The sequence below is a fragment of the Taeniopygia guttata genome, chromosome 11, assembly GCF_048771995.1.
Source record: "Taeniopygia guttata chromosome 11, bTaeGut7.mat, whole genome shotgun sequence".
NCBI classification, from domain to species: domain Eukaryota; kingdom Metazoa; phylum Chordata; class Aves; order Passeriformes; family Estrildidae; genus Taeniopygia; species Taeniopygia guttata.
Window position 1 is genome coordinate 5,952,277 of NC_133036.1, and position 19,151 is coordinate 5,971,427.

Consider the following 19,151-nt stretch of genomic DNA (forward strand, 5'->3'; position numbering starts at 1 on the left):
GTTATCTCTGAAAGCTCATCCGAGGCTGCTGGAGGAGATGTCACATCATTTACTTCTCTCCAATAGACATTAACTTAATGAGATGTGCTTTGGAGGGAGCATTGCTTGCTGATGCTGATTGCTGCTGGTGGCGTTATCTCCTGAGGAGAGCAGCACCCTCCCGCAGGCAGCCCGTCGTTCATTGACCCAGTGCTGTGTGTAAAGCAGATGTTTGAGGCCAGGGTGGGCAAGATGCTGCAGAAGGAAGCACTGCAGGGGAGCCCAGCTGGGCCAGGCAGGCAAAGCTGTACTTACAGAATCCTCTGGAACAGGCTCCACCCCTGTGCTGTATAACCCTTTTCTGAGGAGCTGGGTGGCACATGTTCTGTCAGTAAATGGTCCCTGGCTGATACCTTTCTTTGTGCCCACTGCCCCCAGGGTGTGCTGGGCTGCAGGTCCCATGCCTTGACACCACTGGCAGTGGCTGAAAGCCACTTTGTCATCCCTCTTCCTTCATCACTGCCCAGCATGACTTGGGATGATCTTCTTGGTGACATTTTTCTGGAGAGACCCACAGCTCCTGTACCATGGGGGCTGGTAGGGAGGGTGTGTGCCCCTGTGCTCATCCTGGTGTGGATGGTTCAGGGGGTGGTGCTAGGGTCACACTGAGCTAGGGAGAGCAGCCCATGTCAGCATTGCCTTCCCCTCCCGGCAAAAGCTGCTGCAACCAGGCTGCTGCTTCCATTTCCTTGCCATGGCAGAGCTGGCTGCAGCATGGCTCCCCATGTCCCTGTCCCTGGAGAAATCACTGGCTGGTTGGCACGGCTGTCTTACCTTGAGGCCAGTGCTGCCAGACAGTCATGGCTTGGATAGTTTACCTGGCACAGCTGTGGGAGAGCTGGGAGATGGTGTGCCTTGAAACTCCTTCACCTGGGGACTTGGAGCCACCACTGGCCTGCCATATCCCCAGAGCCACGGGCAGCTGGAGGTGAGGATGACAGCAGGGTGCTGGCATCCTGTTCCACTCAGGGTTGTTTGATGGAGAGTGGCAAATCCCTTTATCCTTTTTCCTATCCCAGTGGTTTTAGGGCTTCACTTGAAGTGTCTTGGCCATGGCTGGAGGCAGAACAAAGCCCTGAGCCAAGCGTGCTGCCAGGAACCTCAGGAAATCTCCCCCCATCAGCATTTTTCTCTCTGGCAGGCACTACTCCCACTTGCGCTTCCCGAGCGCTCTTGGATGGAACAGACAAACAGGAAGGGTGGATGTGGATAAGGGTTGTTTATTCATTGAGCAACTCCTTAAAAAACAGAAAACCCAAACATTTTTGGTAACAAATGTTAAATCTTTTCCAGATGAGGTGTGTAGCCAGGAAAAGAGGGCAAGTTCCACCTCTCACCCCAGGGAGGACACACTGCTGGGCAGTGCTAGGATCCAGAGCCCCTCTGTGCCCAGCCATGCTGCGAGGAGCAGCCTTTCTCTGTCCCCATGTCCCCTCAGCCACAAGCTACGCCACCCTGAAACACAGTATTTACAGACCACAGATTCCCACATCACAACACTCCCTGTGCCCAACACATGGACCTGGAGCTTTAAAGGGCAGAAATAAAACCACCAAGCATCCAACCCAGACAGAAAGAAGACTCCAAAGAAACACCAAGGTTTGCACGGCAATAAAAAGATAGCCCTTCTAAAGGAGGTCAATAAATAGGAGAACTAGAAAAAATCAATTGCTTTTTAAGTTCAGCACATAAAGCCCAGTTCCACCTCCAGTGGGTGAGGAGGAAGTGAGGGCTGTGGGAATGCACAGAGGAATGTGGCTCTCTCCCCATCAGCATGGGTTTCTCTGCCCTGGGGCTTCTCATATCCATAAAGCTGCCCCTTGAGAGACAGATGCTACTGGCCAAAACCAGTCCCATGGTTGCCCACCAGCAGATAAACCAGGGGCATAGCAGGGGGACACAGCTGTGGGAGGAGTGAGGGGTGTTGGGGTGGGAGAAGCCAGGGAGCTTGGCTCTGCCTGGCCGCTCACCCCAGCCAACCCCCTTGGAAGGAAAACCAGTTTCTCCTGAGACATATCAATTCTACAGCGAGCGTTTAAATAGCTTGAAGTGCAAAAATCAGCTCAGGGATGGCAGGGTGTCCTCAGAAGCACCCTGCTCTTCAAGAAGGGGTGGGACTCTGCACCATCAGCCTGACACAGCTGCATCTTCTGACGCTGCTCCATGGCCATGGCAGAGTGATCCTCCAGCCTTCCTGCCATGCAGAAAACTCCAAATTTCTTGACCCCCACCCACTTCTCTTCACCTCCCAGTTGGGTCCCTAAGAGTCAAAAACCTCTGGGCATCTGCCCAAGGGCTCTTCAGCAGCCACCACATTTGCATTCATGTGAGAAGGAAATATCTCTTACAATACGGGTATTCAATATATATTTGAAGTCAGTTGAGGCTGAGCCAGCCATCGCCTCCACTAACGCCAGACCAGGGCGTGAGCCAGTGCCTGTTTCTTAAGGTCTTGGCACCAAGGTGCCCCAGCTCGGTCTCCTGGAGATTCTGAGGGGTGACTGCCTGCGTCCTTGCCACCCCTTGGAGAAGAAAAAGGGGACCCCTGCCACAGTCCCCCCACACCAGCTCATGGGGACGATGTGGGCTCCCTGTCTTCAGGCTTGTCGCTTTTGGAGGACTTTGGCTTCAGCAAGATGAACCTGTTGAGGAGGTCGGTGTCCGAGCTGGCCTGGGCGCCTGCATACGCCTCCCCTGGGGACAAAACAGGTGGTGGGCTCACCTGGTGGGGAAAGCTCTGGGGGCTGGAGGAGCAGCATCTCCTCGGTGTGGGGTGGGGACACTCACCAGCATAGCTGGAGGACTCAGCCATGTTCTGGGAGCCAGTGATGTGGTGCCAGTAGGCGCTGCGGGGCAGCATGGTCGTGGGGGTGCAGGGGTAGGAGAAGTGCTCAGTGCCCTTGTTCAGCAGCTGCAGTGGATGGGGGGGAGGAGGGTGACACAGGGCTCCCAGAGTCTCCCCAGCTGTGTCCCCCCTCAGCATGAGCTGGAGCTCACCCTGACGTTCTTCTCCATCTCCAGCAGGACCCTCTTGTGCTGCTCAGCGATGGCCAACGTGGCGCTGTGCACGCGCTGGTAGATCTGCTCACCCTCCTGTGTCTGGAAGGTGTAGAGGCCTTCTCCTGCATCACACATCCTGTGGGGACAGGGCACAGGATGTCACCAAGGTCTTCAAGCCAAGGGATGATAAAACCCACCCAGATGACAGCTGGCACAGCTTCCCATACTGTTAGAGCTGTGCCTGTGTCCCCTTCACGGTGCTGATCTGGGACCAGACCCAGCGCCAGGCCCTGCCTGCCTTGGGCACGCTGTGCAGCCATCAGCCCAGCCTCAGGCCTGCCCTGGGGTGATGCCAGCAGTGCCACTGCCTGGAGGAAGGCACACAGCTGCCATCCCTGTCCTGGCACGGCTGACACCTCACCGTCCAGCCTCGAAGGTGAAGCGGGTGGCGTCGCGGCCGTAGCGGCGCAGGGAGCAGAGGGGCCAGGAGACCAGCTTCACCCGGGGGTTGTGCGTGTCCCAGAGGTAGATGTTTTCGTGGGTGATCTGCAGCTTGCACTCGCCATAGACGTCCAGGTTGGGGCAGGGGAGGAGGAACACGTTGAACCGGTCTGGAAAGGGGAAAAAACAACATAAAATAAAATAATCAGCGGGGGGTGCAGCAGGGCGGAGCCCCGGGCGAGCACTCCCGCCGCGCTCACCCGTCTGCTCGCACTGCACGCCGGGCGCCAGCAGGTCGGGCTCCCCCAGGCTGATGTCGTTCAGGCGGGCGCCCAGGCACTCCACCGACAGCGTCTTGTACCACTCCTCCGCCTCCAGCTCTGCAACGCACCACGGCAGCCCCTGGGCGACCCTGGCCACGCCGGGGTGCCCCACCCAGCGCCCTCAGCCCGGCTCCCCTGGGCGCTGCCCCGTACCTGAGTCGCAGGTGAAGGTCCGGGCGGAGTCGTCGGTGAAAACGATGGCCACCGCCTGTCTCTTGGTCTCCTTGGGCAGCCGCGTGATGCACTTGACATTGCTGATCTCGGTGACCTGCAGAGGAGTTGGGGGGTCACCGAGGGCTGCTCCCACACCCCGACACCTGCAGCACCCGGACCCAGCCGCATCCCCCTGCGGAGCGCACCCAGCGAATTTAGGCAAGGAAGGACCTGCTCTGGCGCGGGTCCCCAAGCAGCACCCCGGCACCCCTCCAGTGCACCCCCTCACCTTGGGGCAGCCCCGCAGGCACGCCGACTTCTCATCCGGGTACTTCTCCAGGCGCTGGGGCCCTTTGCTGGAGGATTTGCGGAAGACCAGCCAGCACCGCCGGTAGATCTGCCGGACACAGAGCGCGGCGGCTGCTCGGTGCAACAGGGGCTCCCTGTGCCCCCCACATCCCCCTGTCCCCATCCCTCATCCCTGCTGACCCTGCTGGCCTGGGGACAGGAGGGGATGCTGGGGATGGGGCTATGCCGGGGCTGCCATCATCTGCCCCCACCCCCTGCCAGTGCTAATTACAGAGCTTAATTAATGAACACAGACAATGCTCCCAAGGGGACCGCTGTTCTGGCATTTCGCCGTCCCCTCTCCTACATTCCCTGACTCTGAGGGTGGTGGGGCCACCGTCCCCAGGCATGTCCCCCTCCCCTCGATCCCGCTCCCTCTTTGTTCTCCCTAATTAGCATGAAATTACCCAGCATGCTCGTTGCTGCGGCTCCAAACCAAGGAGATAGGCGACCAAACCCCCTGACCCCCCACCTATGGGTGCCGCACTCCCACACCACCCTAATTTGCACCCAGCAGCTCCAGTCCCTCCCAGCGTGGGGCATTCCCGATGCCAAACTGTGTGTGCAGAGAAACTGAGGCACGGAGGGACGGGAAGGCTCACAGACATTCCCCAAACCCTGGGTGACCTGGGACAGGTGAATGGGTGTTACTCGGTGCAGGATTCGGCCGGTGCAGATGTTGGACTCCTGGGGCTGCTGGATGATTTGGGTACCAACAAGTGGCCTGTCCCTGCCATCCCCCACTCCTCTGCCACCACAGCCCCCAAAAGGCTGCTTATTCAACCCCCAAACCAGGGGCACAAGAAGCCACAAGAGGGTCCTGTCCACATCACCTCACTGGAAAACCAGCACCCCAAATCCATGGGTGTTCCCCCCCACATCTCCACATTCCCCAAGATCCCCACTCACCCCCAGCTTCTTGCTCTTCATCCTCACATAGCCCTGCTTGATGATGTCGTTAAAATTCGTCGCCATGGTGATGGCTCGATAGGGTAGGGGATATTTTGGGAGGGGGGGGCTGCCTTCACCTTCGCCCCCCCCTCTCCATCCTCTTCCTCCCTACCCCTCCTGTCTCACCACCGGCCCAGCTTGGTGCTAGCAGTGTCCCCCATACTGGCTGGAAAAGAGAAATGACAGATCGACGGGTGACATCTTCCTCGTCCTCCTCCCCCTCCTCCTTGTCGTCCTCCTCCTCCTCCTTCCCCTCCTCCTCCTCCTCCTCCTCCTCTTCCTCCTCCCTTCGCTGCCTGAACCATCCGAGTGGAACAGTCCGGTGTTAACCCCTGCCAGCACGGCGGAGCCAGGGTGGCACAGCCAGGTGGTCAGTCCCCTGCCGCCAGCTCCAACACGTGTCCGAGGGGACACCCACACCAGACCTCGCCCACAGGTCTCCATCACCTCTCGCACTGCCTCTCCTCCCTCCCAGGCTGCTCGTTTGGGCAGCAACATGGCCCCGGCCCTTGGGCACGGGCTGGGCTCAGTGGGAACGGCCAGGCCGGCTCCGGTGTGGGGTGTTCCGGCCGGCACCGGGTGCCAGAGGGACCCCGGCTTCCAACCTCGCAGCCCTGGTGTAACCCAGCCTCTATCCAGCCCTCCCATGAGCTCGGCCTCGCTCAGCCTGGTCCCCGCTGGTTCCCCCAGCCCCGACCGGTGGGGCCAGGTGGGGACCAGGCTCCTTTCCCAGGTGGAGCAGTCCCAGGTAGAAGCAGTAACCCAGGAAACAGAAAGGGGCCATCCCCGGGGATGCTCCTCCACAGCAGCGACGCCCTGGTCCCCAAAGCCCAGCACCCAAGGGAACCTGCCTGGGACAGCACCTTGGGGACCGCCCGCGCTCTGAGAGAGGCGGGGGGCAGCGCTCCATCTGAGGGGAGTATCCCCCCCGTTTTCCCATCCCCATCACCCCACCCCACGCACACGAACACCCCAAGGGAACTCAGAGATGCTGGGGGGCACCTCCTACCCCCTACCCCCGACCTGTCACCTCGGCACCCCCGCACCCGGCGCCCCCCGACCCCTCATCACCCATCACACGCGGTCTCCCACCGGGACGTCCCTCCGGGCGTTGTCACCTCCCGGCCGTTTGCCCCCGACACTTGTCAGCCCCAAACCTCGGTCGAGCCCCGTCCGGTGTCACCGGCCCCGCCCGTGCCCGTTCCCCCGCCGGTTCCCCCGCCTTACCGGCCTCCCGGTGCCGGCGGAGCCGCCGGAGCCTCCGCGTCCTGCGAGCCCCGGAGCCGCTCGGCCCCGCCCGGCCCCGCCCCGCCCGGCCCCGCCCCGGGACCCTCCCTCCACCCCCGGGCTGCCCAACCGGCCGCCCTGGAACGAGGTTTCCATCGTTAGGCTTTGGGGTGAACACCCCGCAGCGACCAACGGGCGGCGGCAGCAGCGTCTTGTCCGTCCCTCGGCTCAGGTGTCACCTCACCCCGCTCTGTGCCCCCCAAACTGTGAGTGAGGCCTCTCACTAAAACTGCCCCCAGGCACCCCCACCCCCGTGGCATCACTTGTTGGGCTATAAAAATATGAATAATCGCTGGAAATAAAAGTGCATTACAAAAACCCCATGAGCAGCAAAGAGCTGCGCTTTTATCCAATCAATTAAAAGGCAGAGCGAGGGGATTAGCTCACCAAATTATTAATTTTTAATAAGGTTGCGTCTGAGCGCCTCCAAAGCCCCCAAGGCTCTGTGTTGGGGGGCTGGGCTGAAGGGGCTGTGCTGGGGTGATCAGCACCCACAGGTGAGCACGTCTGCACCCCTGGGTCAGCACCTGAGCACGTCCCCAGGGTGAGCACCTCTGGGTGAACTCCTTTCACTGCACAGGCTGGGGACAGGCTGTACCCCCACACTGGGCTGGTCTCCAGGCATGGGGACAGGCATGCCAGTGGGTGACATCCAGGCCCGTGTGTGGCTGGTGAAGAAATGCCAATTCTCCCTGATGTGTCTCCTCCCCGCCCTCACTCCTGTGTGGGGACAAACCAGCAGCTCACACCACCACCAGAGCCTGGGCCCATCTGGGCTCTGTATTTATAATAAAAAATCATATACAAATACATACATATATATAATATATATAAAAAGAAGTGGGCAGTTTGTGGCTGCCAAGCTTGGTGCCTGTCTTGGCCTGTGTTTCCTCCTCCTGGGCTGCTTAGCGATGCTGCCTTTAGTGGCCACATCAGTGTTCCAGGAGATGCCAGTGGCCAAAGGGGCACCCAGTACTGTCCAAGAAGCAGTGGGTTTTGGAGCACCTCTGAGCAAATTTCTCCCCACCGCTCCGTGCCTCAGTTTCCCCATCTCTACAAGGATCACCGCACAGCTGGGCCCTGTGGCGACACGCACTTGAATGCAGAGGGCTGACGTGGGACGTCCTGCGGCGGTGGCACTGGCCCTGGGCTCTAGGGCACCTGGATCTGCAGGTCCTCATCCTCGTCGGGGTCACTGGTGCCGTCCCCGGCGTCGTCGGGGCCGAAGCGGGCGCTGCGCATCTTGCCGAACAGCGGGGCGCTCTGCTGGCGCCGCAGCCTGCGAGGGACAGCTGCTGGGCAGGGGGTGGCAGCACGGCCCTGGGGGGGCCCTGAAGCTGAGCCCATTCCCCTGCACCCCTACAGCATGGCTGCACCCCAGAGAGATTCCTTCCTTCCTGCAGCCCCAGTGGGCTCTGAGCGCAGGATGAGCCCCCGCAGCCTGGGGCCAGCATGGAGCTGGGGAGCTGTGCATGGTGCTCAGTACAAGTGGGGCACAGGCTAATCCCCTCCATGGTTGGACATCACTGTGCTGGGCAGCACAGACCCAGACAGGGCTGCAGAGAACAGAGATGTCATCCCCCTAAACTGAGGAACCTTCATAAACCCCAGTGGTCCCCATTCCCAGGAACCTGTGGTGTGCCCTTGTGTGAAAATTCATCAAGGAAATGTTATGAATCAAATTTGAAATCCAAAGGCCAAGGATCCAGGGAGATCCAACCAGTCCACCACACTTTACTGGAAAGCATGAATTATTTAGGGTTGAGCGCACAGGGAGTCTGGGGGGGTGCTGATGAATCCTCCATTATGCTTCCATGATTTAATGCAGATGTCCCAATAAAATAAAGGATGATATAAACACCCCCCAGCGCCTCCTGGAGCCACAGCATCGATCCCACGGCCATTTCAGCTCTTTACTGCTGGAGAGGCAAAGCAGGGCCAGGGAAAGTTTTAAGGGCAAGAAAACTCAGCTCCCACCTCCCCAAACTGGTGTGGGATGGTAGGAGCCTGCCCTGGCCGTGGGTACTAGTGGGTGCAACCCTAAGCAGCACAAAACTGAGCTGTGCTGGTCTCTGTGCAACCTTGTGCTGGTTTAACTGGGAGGTGAACGCCACCCAGTTCAAAGTGGGGTGAAGACAGCTCAGAGGATGGCTGTGCCCCTTCCGAGGATGTCGGAGGCACTTTGGCCGTGCTTAGCCTGGGGTTCAACCAGGCAGACGCTGGTTGAGGGATGGTGGCAAGGAGAACATCACCCCATCATCCCATCCTGGCTGGTCCCTACATGGCTCACCCAGCCCTGCTCACCGTGACTGCAGATGCTCCAGCTGCACCTGGAAGCTCTCGCTCTGCTCCGTCTGCTCGTCCAGTGACCGCTGCAGCTTCCGCGTCTGGTTGTGGGCCTCATCCAGCTGTGGGACGGGATGGGATGGGATGGGATGGGATGGGATGGGATGGGATGGGATGGGATGGGATGGGATGGGATGGGATGGGATGGGATGGGATGGGATGGGATGGGATGGGATGGGATGGGATGGTGCTATTAGCAGCTGTGTAGGGAGCAGAACAGCTCCCTGACCTTCATCATCATGAGCTTTCCCACCTCATCCTCGGCTTGGGCGAGCTCCTTCTTCAGCTCCTCCACCCTCAGGCGCAGCTTCTTCACCTCTCCCTCGTGCTGCTCCACGCGGCGGTTGGCATGGGCCAGCTCGGCCATCTTCTCCTGGTACTGCTTCTTCAGCTTGGTGTGGATGTGCTTCAGGTCGGCCAGCTCCTGTGGTGGGCATGGGGAGGGGGCTGAGCATGGGACAGTCACTCCCACCACTGGGAGTCCCCTCCTCCCTCCCCAGGGATCTCTCCCATTGCCCCACCCCATGACCCAGGAGCTGATGGAACAAGGATGGGGTCACCACCATCCATTGAAGGGTGGTGGCAAAATCTGGGCTTGAGGGAGTCTTTGGGGAGGCTGAGCCCCACAACAGTCACCCAGGGATGCAGTGGTGGGGGACAGCACCACTGCTCTGGCACCTTGTTCTTCTCGAAGAGCTCAGCCTGGATGGTTTTGAGGTCAGTGTCCAGGGCACTGGCTGTCTGGCGCCGCTTGCGAGCCAGCACCTCCTCCAGGTCCTCGATCTGCGCCCGCAGCTTCTTGTTCTCCCGCTCCAGGTTGAGCTTCTCCGTCTCCAGCCGCTCCCGCCGGCCCCACTCGGCCGCGTTCTCTGCCTGCAGCCGCTCCATCTGGAACAGGGGCAGGGGCATGGGGCAGCAGGACCCCCCTCACTGCCCCCTTTGTCCCCCACGTTGGGGTTTGGCCTCACCTCTGCACGCAGTTCAGCCAGTTTCTTGTCCATGCTGGAGCGAGCACCCAGCTCATCCTCCAGGTCCTCGGAGATGCGTCCCAGCTCGTCCTGATGAATCTCCTTCAGGATATTGAGCTGTGGGGGGACATGGCAGCAAAGGGGGCTGTGAACACCCACCTTCCACCTGAGCCCTGCCCACACCCATTCACCCAACCTCTATGGATGGAACCACTGCATCAACAGTACTAATGAAGACCCCTAACAAGCAACCTGGACTTGGGGAAGTGGCTGTGGGCCACCGTGTCCATCAGGGTGTGCCATCCTGTGAGGGACAGGCTACCCCTGGGGCAGCTCTGCTCCCCAGGCACCTCGCTCACCTGCTTCATCACCTCCTGCTTATTCTTGTTGAGCTCCTCGTACTTGATCTTCCACTGGCTGAGCTCGCCCTCCAGCTTCTCGATGTTCTTGCTGAGCGCCAGCTTGTCCCTGGGGAGAGGCAATGACAGTGACAGACTGCAGGACCCCATGGCACATGCCAGCCCAGTGGGGACCAGGCTGGTATCAGCTGGCACCCTGCAAGGATGATGCCCCAAGCACTCACTCCCTCTCCTTGAGCAGCACTTTTTGGGACTCATCCAGCCTCAGCTTCAGGGCGGTGACTTTGGTGGCGTCCTCCTCCACGACGCTGATGTCCTCCCAGAGCAGGCGGCTCCGCTCCTGGCGGCTGAAGGAGGCCCGGGGGCCCCGCTGCTCCCAGCTCTCGTCCTGCTTGCTCGCCAAGATGTTTTCCATCAGCTCCAGCTCCTGTGGCACCGTGGGTGGCCCAGCACAGGGGACAGGGTGAGAGGGATTCCCAGCCCCTACAGCACCCAGCCCTCGCCCCATAACCAAGAGCACCTCTCCCTCCATTCCCCAGGGATCCCCTAAGGCTGATGAAGAGGAACTTGCCCTCCCAGGGGAGCTCCATACGTCCCCACACTCTGCTGCAGGCTCCTTGCCATGCTGGAAATTTGCTATCAAAACATTTAAAACCAATTTATGACACCGATCTCACCCAGGACTGCCACATGGGTGACCTTCTACCAGGCACTCTGAGCACACAGTAAATGAACAGCAGGGGGTTCCAGGGGACAGGATGTTCATGAGGGCCAAGTGTGGAGCCCGTGGGGGATGTCCACATTAGATTTGTCACTTGGCAGCTGTGCTGTCAGGTAGACAAAACTGTCACAGCATGGCACCCCAAGCAGTGACTTCTGTGCTGTGACAGAGCTCACAGCAGCAGAGGAGGGATGGCTGCAGCAGCTGGGATAACCCCTGAGGTGACTCTGGTGTGGCTCCCCCCTTCCTCCTCCTCCTTCTCCTTCCTTCAGCAAAACCCCTGCCAGAAGCCCATATGGACACCCTGACAATCAAGCCATGGCTGGGAGATGCCACCAGCACTGCCAATGCCACCATCCCCTGTACCGGCACAGTGATTTTTGCATAGTGCCTCCAACGGGAAAGCTCCAGGAAAGGGACTGGTGCCAGTGCCAAGATGATCTTACTGCACAGGGCTATGATGGCTCCGGATCTCCTCATGGCACTGCTCTGAGGAATCTGATCCCCCCAATGCCCTGTACTCCTCCAAGAGGGGTCTGAGCCCAAAATGCTGCTTGGAGGGGTCTGACACCCCCCATACTAATCCAAGAGGGGTCTGAGCACCCTGTACTGCTCTGAGAGGGGTCTGGCCCGAGAGCAGTCCCCCCACACTGCTCATCTTTACAGGACAGGCAGTGCCGGTTTGGGGGTGCACACGGGCAGCAGACAAGGATGAAGAGCCGCTCACGCAGGGCAGCCCTGCACGCCCACCTTGGCTTTTTGGGGCACCTCAGCGCCCACATCCCGCACGGGCTCTTGCTCAGGGCCGGCGTCCCCCTCTGCTCCGTCCGCGGGCGGGCTGCCGGTGCCGGCCGGTGCCGGTGGGCGCGGCGGGCGCTCGTCCGGCCGCTCCCGGTCGCGGTCGCGGCGCAGGCTGGCCAGCTCCTTGGTGAGGGCCTCCAGCCGGTGCCGCAGCTGCCGCACCTCCTCCCGAGCCCGGTTGCGCTCGGCTCGCACCTTGCTCCACTTCTCACGCCAGTTGGCCGTGCAGTCCGACCACCACCGCATCGTCTTCTCCATCTGCGCCGCCCGCGCCCGCGCCTCCTCCAGCTCCCGCAGCCGCAGCTCCTCCCGCCCTTCCCAGTCCCCTTCCAGCAGCGCCGGCGGGGGCCCGGGCGAGGGGGTCCCGCTGGGGGGGGACGGGGAGGGCTCGGGGGCCAGCAGGGCCAGGAGAGAGCCCCCCGGCAGCGGCGGGGAGCCGGCCAGGCGAGAGGCCCCGCTTTGGCTCATGGCGGGGCTCCCCTAGGGCATGGCCGGCACCGTCCTGCACCCAGGGACCTGCGGGGGACACGAGGGGTCAGCCGGGGACTGCAGCGGGTGGCTGGAGGGAAGGGGCGGCAGGGGCACGGTCCTTGGTTTTGGGGGGCGGCACACTGAGTGTAAGATCCCTGGGATGGACCCCAGCCACGTCCTCAGTGAGGAGTCTGGCAATGTCCCCCAGCTGGCAGCCAAGTGATGGCCCCAGCCAGATCCCCGGTGAAGACACCAGCCAGGTCCTCGATGAGGACCACAGCCCACAGCCCACAGCCCAGCCACCGGCGTCTGGCCTCAGCTTGGCCCTGCAGTCACCTCTGCCAGCGCCCCACAATGAAGGGAAGACATCCACATATTATTTGCATGATGTCATCTGCATGAGGTCATCTGATGACATCATCTGTGAGCCTCCAAATCCATCCCTGCTGCTGGAGTTGGGGTACTCAGCTGCACCCCAGCAGCTCCAGCGCGGGTTACAGGCGGGATCCGGCGCCAGCAAAGCAGGAACAGCTCCGGAAGGAGAGCCGGGCTGCTGGACTGGCGTGGCGTGGCGGCAGGACGTGTGTCCAGCAGCTGGATGTGCTCCCCGGTGATGCCGGCAACAAAGAGCCGGTGCTGAGTGTCCCCATCCCGGCATGGACCTCACATCCCGCCCTGGATCTCACACCCGGTGCGGCCAGGCAGGCAAACCGCCCCAGGAAACCTCAATGGGAGGCTGCTCTGCGTCCTAATGGGATAAGTACAGGGTCCAGCCGCGGCTGCCCGCAGCCCCGGCAGGTTTTTGGGACGGTGCAGCCCAGACCTGCTACCAAATCCAGCTGGGCTGGGAGAACCAGTGCTGGAGCAGCGGGAACAGAGGCCGATGGCAGTTCTGGGATTTGCATGGGGGAAAGAACTGAATTTTCTGGTGATATTCGCTGAAATGGTGAAGTTTTGCTAAAACTCAGCAGCAAGCCCAGGCCCGTGCTCTCTCGGCTGCTCCTGGAGGAAACCCAGGCATTGGCAGGAGCCGGCACAAGCAGCGCCCACGGGAGCACAGATGGTGCACAAGCACCCACGCAAGACCCACGGAACTCATGCAGAGAACCGGCAACCATGCAGCACCCACGGGGAGCACGAGTGGACCCGGGGCACCCCTGGAACAACCACGGGGAGCACGTGTGGAGCACGGACATCCACGGGACACCCACGGGAAGCACGCGTGGCTCATGGACACCCCCGGAACACCCGCGGGAAGCACGCGTGGCTCATGGACACCCCCGGAACACCCGCGGGAAGCACGCGTGGGTCACCGGCACGGGCGGATCGCGCCCCCTCCCCGCGGGCCGCGGCGGGGGAGCGACAGAGCCCGGCGCCAATGCGGAGCTCCGCATTCCTCCGCTCCGGCGGGATCCGTCCCGGTCCGACCGGGAGGCACCGCTCGGCCCGGCCCCGCCCGGTTCGCCACGGCCCCGCCCGCCCCGCCGCGGCCCGGCCCGGCCCGGCCCGGCGCGGCCCCTCCCCCGCCAAAGTTTCCCGCAAGTTTCCCGGTGCCGCCGCCGCCCGCCCGTCCGCCCGGCCCAGCCCAGCCCGGCCCGGCCCGGCCCGGCCCGGTGCCTCACCCGGCGGTGTCGGCGGCGGTGCGGGCGGCCCGTGCGGGCCGGGGCGCTGCGGCCGAGTCTCCTCCTCCTCCTCCCGCTCCTCCTCCCGCTCCCGCCGCCGCTCCCGCCCCCCGCCCGCGCCCGGGGGCCGGTCCCGGGCCGCGCTGCGTGTCCTGCCCCGTGGCACGGCCGGGGGGGCCGCACGCGTGGGGTTCCGCTGCTCGGGGCTGCGGGCTCGGACCCGCGTGTACCCGGCTGGGACCGTCCCCGCGGCGGCTGCCGGGCTGCCCACACGTGTCCGCCCCGCGGCGTGGGGACCTGCGTGGGGACACGGAGGTCACCCCCGGGTGAGCGGTGGCCGCGCAGCATCTGCATCCCTCCCCCGCACACACACACCCCTGCTGGCTCCCTCCTGGCCAAGCGGCAAAACCCCAAACCACCATTTTGCCCCCGTCTCTTTCCCTTTGCTGGATGCCTTTCAGACAAAAAAATCGGCAAACAGGATTTGTGTTCCGCGGGACGTGGAATCGATGCCATGGGACACCAGCAACTTTTTTTCCCCCAGGATAGAGCGAAGCAGGGAAAACCAAATCAAAGCAAAACTGCAAAGCTCGTTCTTTCCAAGATCGGATTTTTTTTTTTTTTTTTTTTTTTTCTGGAAACAACCCCAAAAAGCTGGAGGCGAGAGATGCTTTGCTCTCCTACGCCCCTATCCCAGCGTTTTGTGCCAGGGGAATCGGCGCCGTCTCTTGCAGCCGGTGAAGCGATTTTGCAGGCGTTTTGGCCCGAGCTGTGGGTGCGTGGTTGCGGCTTTAACCCGCTCCCGGCACTAAAACCGGCAAAGTTTTTTCCAAGCGTGTCTTTACTGTTTGCTTGGACATGCGTGTCTTGGTGACACCAGCAGGCTCGAGGATGCATTGCAGCATCCTGGGATTTGTGGGGTTTACCCTTGCAAATATCAAACCTCCTTGGTCTGGGGCGCAACACCTAAAGATGTGGCCAGTGACCCACTTCTTCGGTCCAAGCATCATCATCCTGGTGCCCTTCTCCTCTAATTCTGGGTTTCCAGCCTGGCCAGCAGGCCCCCTTAAATCTGTTCCCCAGGAGCATCCATTTGGGATAGGTCAGACTGAAGCAGATGGTTGCCCTATGTCATGAACTGAGCCCCAGAAATGTTGCACGAGTGGCTGCAGGCGCTGGGCAAGCACAGCGTGGCACTGCTGCCCCACAGTGAGCACTGGTGTGGCTGAGTCATCTCTGCCCCCCACAACTCTGCACATGGCCACATCCCTGCAGCTGGACCCAGAAGACAAAATGAAGCCTTTTAGGTCAAACCTAACCATTTTGGGTAAAAAAAAAAGACCTTTGTTCCCTCAGCTAGGCCAGCTGGCATTGCTGGAGAGCTGTGCTGTGGTCACTGGGAATGTCATGGAATATGCTGGCTCCATCCTGGCAATAGCATCAAACTGTGGTATCACAGGATCAGACTGTCTTGAGCTCGAAGGGACACATAAGAAACCCTGAGTCCACCTCCCTGCTCCTTGCAGGAAAATCTGAAAGCAAACCATGTGACTAAGAACATGGTCCAGACGCTCCTTAACTCTGCCAGGCTCGATGCCATGACCTCTTCTGTAGGGATCCCGTCCCTCTATCTGACCACCTTCTCTGTGAAAAGCCTTTTCCGAATGTCCAAACTAAACTTTCCCTGAAGCAACTCATTCCATCTCCTGTGTCCTTTCACAGAGAGCGGAGATCAGCGCCCTGTGCACCCCAGATTCCCTGGCACACCACATTTCCCAGGCACGCTGGGCATGGTGTGGACTGCAGACACAGCCGGGTGCCAGGCACAGCTGCACCGCGGGCATCCCGGGCGGTCCGGGCACAGCACCGGGGCTAAAAGCCGAATCTCCGGGCGGTGGGAGCTGCTGCTGGGGGGCTGCAGCTCAGGACCGCTGTGTTCTGTGTCTCCTGGGGACTGCCCCCCTGCCCGTGCTCTCTCTGTTAGCGACCAGCTAAAGGGTGGTCTGCTTCTCTTTGGAAGCGCTTTTGGATTGCCCCTGTGGGTCTCCTCTGCTGCCGGGTGAGCTCTGGCCGGGCTCTGCTGCCGCTGGACACCCCGCCGTGTGCTTGGGGCAGGTCCCACTAGATGGCACAAGGATCGCAAGAATGGTCCCAGATCGGGGATATGAACGCGCAGGGACGGCCGGGGGCGATGCGGTGCCGGTGAGCGGTGCCCAAGTGTCCCCTGACAAACGGGAGGGGACCTCTGAGCCCCCTTGAGGAGCTGCCGCTGCGCATCTCTCAAGGCACGGTCAAAAGCGGGAGATCTCCGGCTGCATCCCCCAAATCCGTTTGGTGCCAGCACGGCTGCAGGCTGCCAGGAGTGGCTGTAAGGCTGTGGCATCCCCAAACCACCCGGACCCTGGGTTTTCACGCACGACAGCATCACACTAGAAGCCCTCCCTCTCGCCCCAAATCCAGCAGAGGGATGGAGCCCACCTGCAGCCCTGGGGCGGTGGGAAAAAGGGTGAGCACGGCTTTGTCTTGGTATCGGGCAGACGAGTTTGGGTGGAGGAGAGGATGGGAAGTGAGTAAGTGAACTGATACTCGGCTTTCCTCCCGCTCTCACTGAGGAAGGCAGACGCCAAGCAAAACTCCTCAAGGTGACCAAACACTTTTGGAGTTGAAGCAATCCAGCCTGAGGAAATAAATAGCCAGGACAAATTGCAGGGATTAAATCCATCAGCTGGGGGCAGCGAGTCGGTCCTGAGCCCGTGGTGCATCCGCATTAACCGGACATCACCTGGAAATGTTAGCGGGGTTTTTCCTCTCCTGATGCCTGAGGTTTTGGAGCTGGACATCCCACTCCGCCTGCTGGAATGCAGACCAGCATCGCAGCATGGCAAATCCGCCTGTGGTGACATCTGGGTCCCCACTGTCCCCACGCTTGTACCTGCAGGGTGAGCCAGAGAGGTGCCATTAGCTGGTGCTGCCCGTTTCTGGCCCGGTGGCGGGGACCGAGCACCACCGGCCACACTGCCCATCTCTGCCGAGTGACCTTTCCCTTTCTGGCTCCTTCCCGCTTCTGGACAGCGAAGGAAGCCTCTCGCTGTTGTTCTTTGTTCCAGGCACAAAGGGCAGCCAGCGCCGAGCGTTCCCGTCAGGGCTGCCGGCATCCCGGACAAAGGCCCGGGGCTCTGCGTCCCCTCCCTGCCGCCCGCCGGGCCCGCGGTGCCCCCGGTGTCACCGGGCGGGGATGAGCTGTGCATGGCTCACTGCTCCGGCGGTGATTTCGGCTATTCACTGAGAGCCTGCGGGTTTGGTGGGGTGCCAAGTGCCCGCCTCTCCTCCATGAGCCCCACCGTGGCAGAGCCACATCCCAGCGCTTTGCGTGCCCTTTCTCCCTGTGGGACTCAGATTCAGTCAAAGAGAGAAATGAGAGTTTCTAGCCAGGCAGAAGCAGAAGAGCTGGAGAAGAATGTTAATAATTCTTTATCTCTCTTGTTTTTCACATTGTTTATAGTTAAGTTCTATCACTGTGTGTCAAGCACTTAGCACCAATGTGGGTTGTTTTCACTTCAGAACCAATGGAGTTGGTCCTCACGGAGCTCTGTATAAAAGAGCGGTGTATTTTGAATAAATCGGAGTTTTACTCTCAGCAGCCTTCTGGTCAGCCTTCTCATTCCCGTCCTGCCTCAACAGCGCCATCTCCCCATCTGCACATTTCGGGGTTTGTGGTGTGAGCACACAGCATCTGGTGGCACTTGGAAAACAACCACTCGGTGGTTTCCTCCTGGCAGCGGGGACACAGCACCCCTGGGTGGTCCCCAGGGGGATACACCTTTTGGGGACTGGTGGGACATGCTGGTTCTTGGGTAGCTGAGCCCACTGCTGGTGCCCAGGGGTCACCTTTTCCCACCCTGCCGCACCAGGAGCAGGGCTGGAGCACTCCCCAGGCCCTCAAGGAGCACGGGTTGGGATTGAGCTTCCCACCCCACCAGTGCCACGGTGCCAGGTCTGGCTCCATCCAGCACCTGGGCATGGGCATGAGAGGGCCCGGGCCCTGTAATCTTCTCAAGGAGAAATGCTGCCATTTCTGGGCACCTTACCTGGCAGGAGGCCAGGCCCGGGCTGCTGGAGGGGTTGTACCATCTTTTCTCCCCAGGAGAGGAAGGTTGGTGGCACCACGGTGCCTTCAGAGCCAGCCTTGGCTCCAGGATCAAAGCTGTGGAATTACAGCAAATGCTACAGATTTTGGGAAAACAAGCAGCTAGGAAAGACACTATATCCACATGGGAAATGGAAGGTTTGGAGAAGACCATTTTGGGATCTGCCTTTGGGACTTGTCTGCTGGAGAGCTGATGAGCCTAGTTAGTGCATCCCACGGGAGCATCCTCACCTGCTGCTTGTGCAGACACCTGCAGGGACCAATTTTCCCCCAGACTTCCCTGACATCATCGGGGGTTTATTTGCAAAGCCGAGCCTAAACAAATAATCCGGGTTTGTTGCTGTGCCTACGGGTTCAGGTTTTACTGCCTTGTGTCGCTGTTATCGTTGAGGGAGAAATCCCGAGGTGGGGTGGGGTGGACCCACCTCCCCACCGGATGTTTTTCCAGGAGGAAGGCTGAGGGAGGTGGGGCAGCAGCAAGGGAGAAGCAGGAGCACCCGCAACTGCTCACAGGTAGCTGAGGCACTCCCCCAGCATCACCACCCTCGAGATTCCCAAGGCTGTCCTGGCATTGCTCACTAGATTTGGATGAGAGATCTAGGGGCATCCCCTTCCACCAGCCCCTTTCTGCTTCCTCATCCTCCTCCTCCTCCATCCACCGCAGCTGGGCTGAGCCCTGTTTATGGTGGCATTTTGCTGGCAACACCCAAGAGGCTTTGAGTGGGTCTGGGCACCCTGGCACGGCTGGGCAGTGGGGCTGGCAGCGCCTGGCAGTGGTGCCAGGGCTGCAGACGGTGCCAGGGCTGCCCTGCCCACGCTTGTCTCCCTCTCTTGGCATCAGCCCGGTGCGACGTGCCCGCTCCTGCCGCAGTCTGCCCATCCCCTCCATCTGCTGGCACGCTCACGGAGCCTTGAGGAGCTTCTAGGAAGATTTAGGGCTTTTAGAGGATTTGGAAATCTTCAGGTCCTTTTAGAGCTTTTAGGGCTTTAAGGAAAATGAAAAGGTTTTGGGAGCTTCAGGGCTTTCTGGGAACTCTTGGGGATTTTAGGAACTTTCAAGATGTTTAGAAACTCTTATGGCTTTTAGTAATTTTTAGGGCTTTTAGGAACTTAAAGGATATTCAGGAACTTTTAGGGCTTATGGGGTTTTAGGGCTTTTATGGTGTTGTAGGGT

The 19,151-nt window shown here is 60.6% G+C and overlaps 2 protein-coding genes across 4 annotated transcripts; both read right to left on the reverse strand.

The window, feature by feature from the left end:
* Positions 1–1,243: 1,243 nt before the first annotated feature.
* DOK4 (docking protein 4) lies at positions 1,244–6,607 on the reverse strand. 2 transcript variants are annotated; one of them, XM_030282563.4, is made up of 9 exons: positions 6,483–6,607; positions 5,214–5,421; positions 4,246–4,353; positions 3,957–4,071; positions 3,741–3,860; positions 3,461–3,650; positions 3,037–3,175; positions 2,827–2,950; positions 1,244–2,733 (listed from the first exon to the last, which is right to left on the reverse strand). In XM_030282563.4, exons 2-9 carry the CDS (start codon positions 5,277–5,279, stop codon positions 2,609–2,611), a joined length of 987 nt encoding a protein of 328 aa, XP_030138423.4. In that variant the 5' UTR covers positions 5,280–5,421; positions 6,483–6,607; the 3' UTR covers positions 1,244–2,608. The 2 variants fall into 2 exon arrangements, with proteins under 2 accessions (XP_030138423.4, XP_072790489.1); XM_072934388.1 differs by lacking the exon at positions 3,741–3,860.
* A 690-nt stretch (positions 6,608–7,297) lies between these two features.
* Positions 7,298–13,917, reverse strand: CCDC102A (coiled-coil domain containing 102A). 2 transcript variants are annotated; one of them, XM_030282430.4, is made up of 9 exons: positions 13,831–13,917; positions 11,687–12,253; positions 10,440–10,642; positions 10,216–10,324; positions 9,857–9,973; positions 9,567–9,776; positions 9,142–9,312; positions 8,847–8,950; positions 7,298–7,821 (listed from the first exon to the last, which is right to left on the reverse strand). In XM_030282430.4, the coding sequence occupies exons 2-9, from the start codon at positions 12,203–12,205 to the stop codon at positions 7,695–7,697; spliced, it is 1,560 nt and encodes a 519-aa protein (XP_030138290.4). In that variant the 5' UTR covers positions 12,206–12,253; positions 13,831–13,917; the 3' UTR covers positions 7,298–7,694. The 2 variants fall into 2 exon arrangements, with proteins under 2 accessions (XP_030138290.4, XP_072790423.1); XM_072934322.1 differs by lacking the exon at positions 7,298–7,821 and adding an exon at positions 7,828–8,461.
* Positions 13,918–19,151: the final 5,234 nt, after the last annotated feature.

Excerpts from the sequence above, each read along its gene's own strand:
- DOK4 (XM_030282563.4), bottom strand. The coding sequence starts at position 5,279 with ATGGCGACGAATTTTAACGACATCATCAAGCAGGGCTATGTGAGGATG. Across the intron at positions 4,354-5,213 it reads TGAAGAGCAAGAAGCTGGGG|ATCTACCGGCGGTGCTGGCT; the intron begins GTGAGTGGGGAT and ends TGTGTCCGGCAG. Across the intron at positions 3,651-3,740 it reads CGTGCAGTGCGAGCAGACGG|ACCGGTTCAACGTGTTCCTC; the intron begins GTGAGCGCGGCG and ends TCCCCTTTCCAG.
- CCDC102A (XM_030282430.4), bottom strand. The coding sequence starts at position 12,205 with ATGAGCCAAAGCGGGGCCTCTCGCCTGGCCGGCTCCCCGCCGCTGCCG. Across the intron at positions 9,313-9,566 it reads AGCTCTTCGAGAAGAACAAG|GAGCTGGCCGACCTGAAGCA; the intron begins GTGCCAGAGCAG and ends TGCCCACCACAG. Across the intron at positions 8,951-9,141 it reads TCGCCCAAGCCGAGGATGAG|CTGGATGAGGCCCACAACCA; the intron begins GTGGGAAAGCTC and ends CCCGTCCCACAG.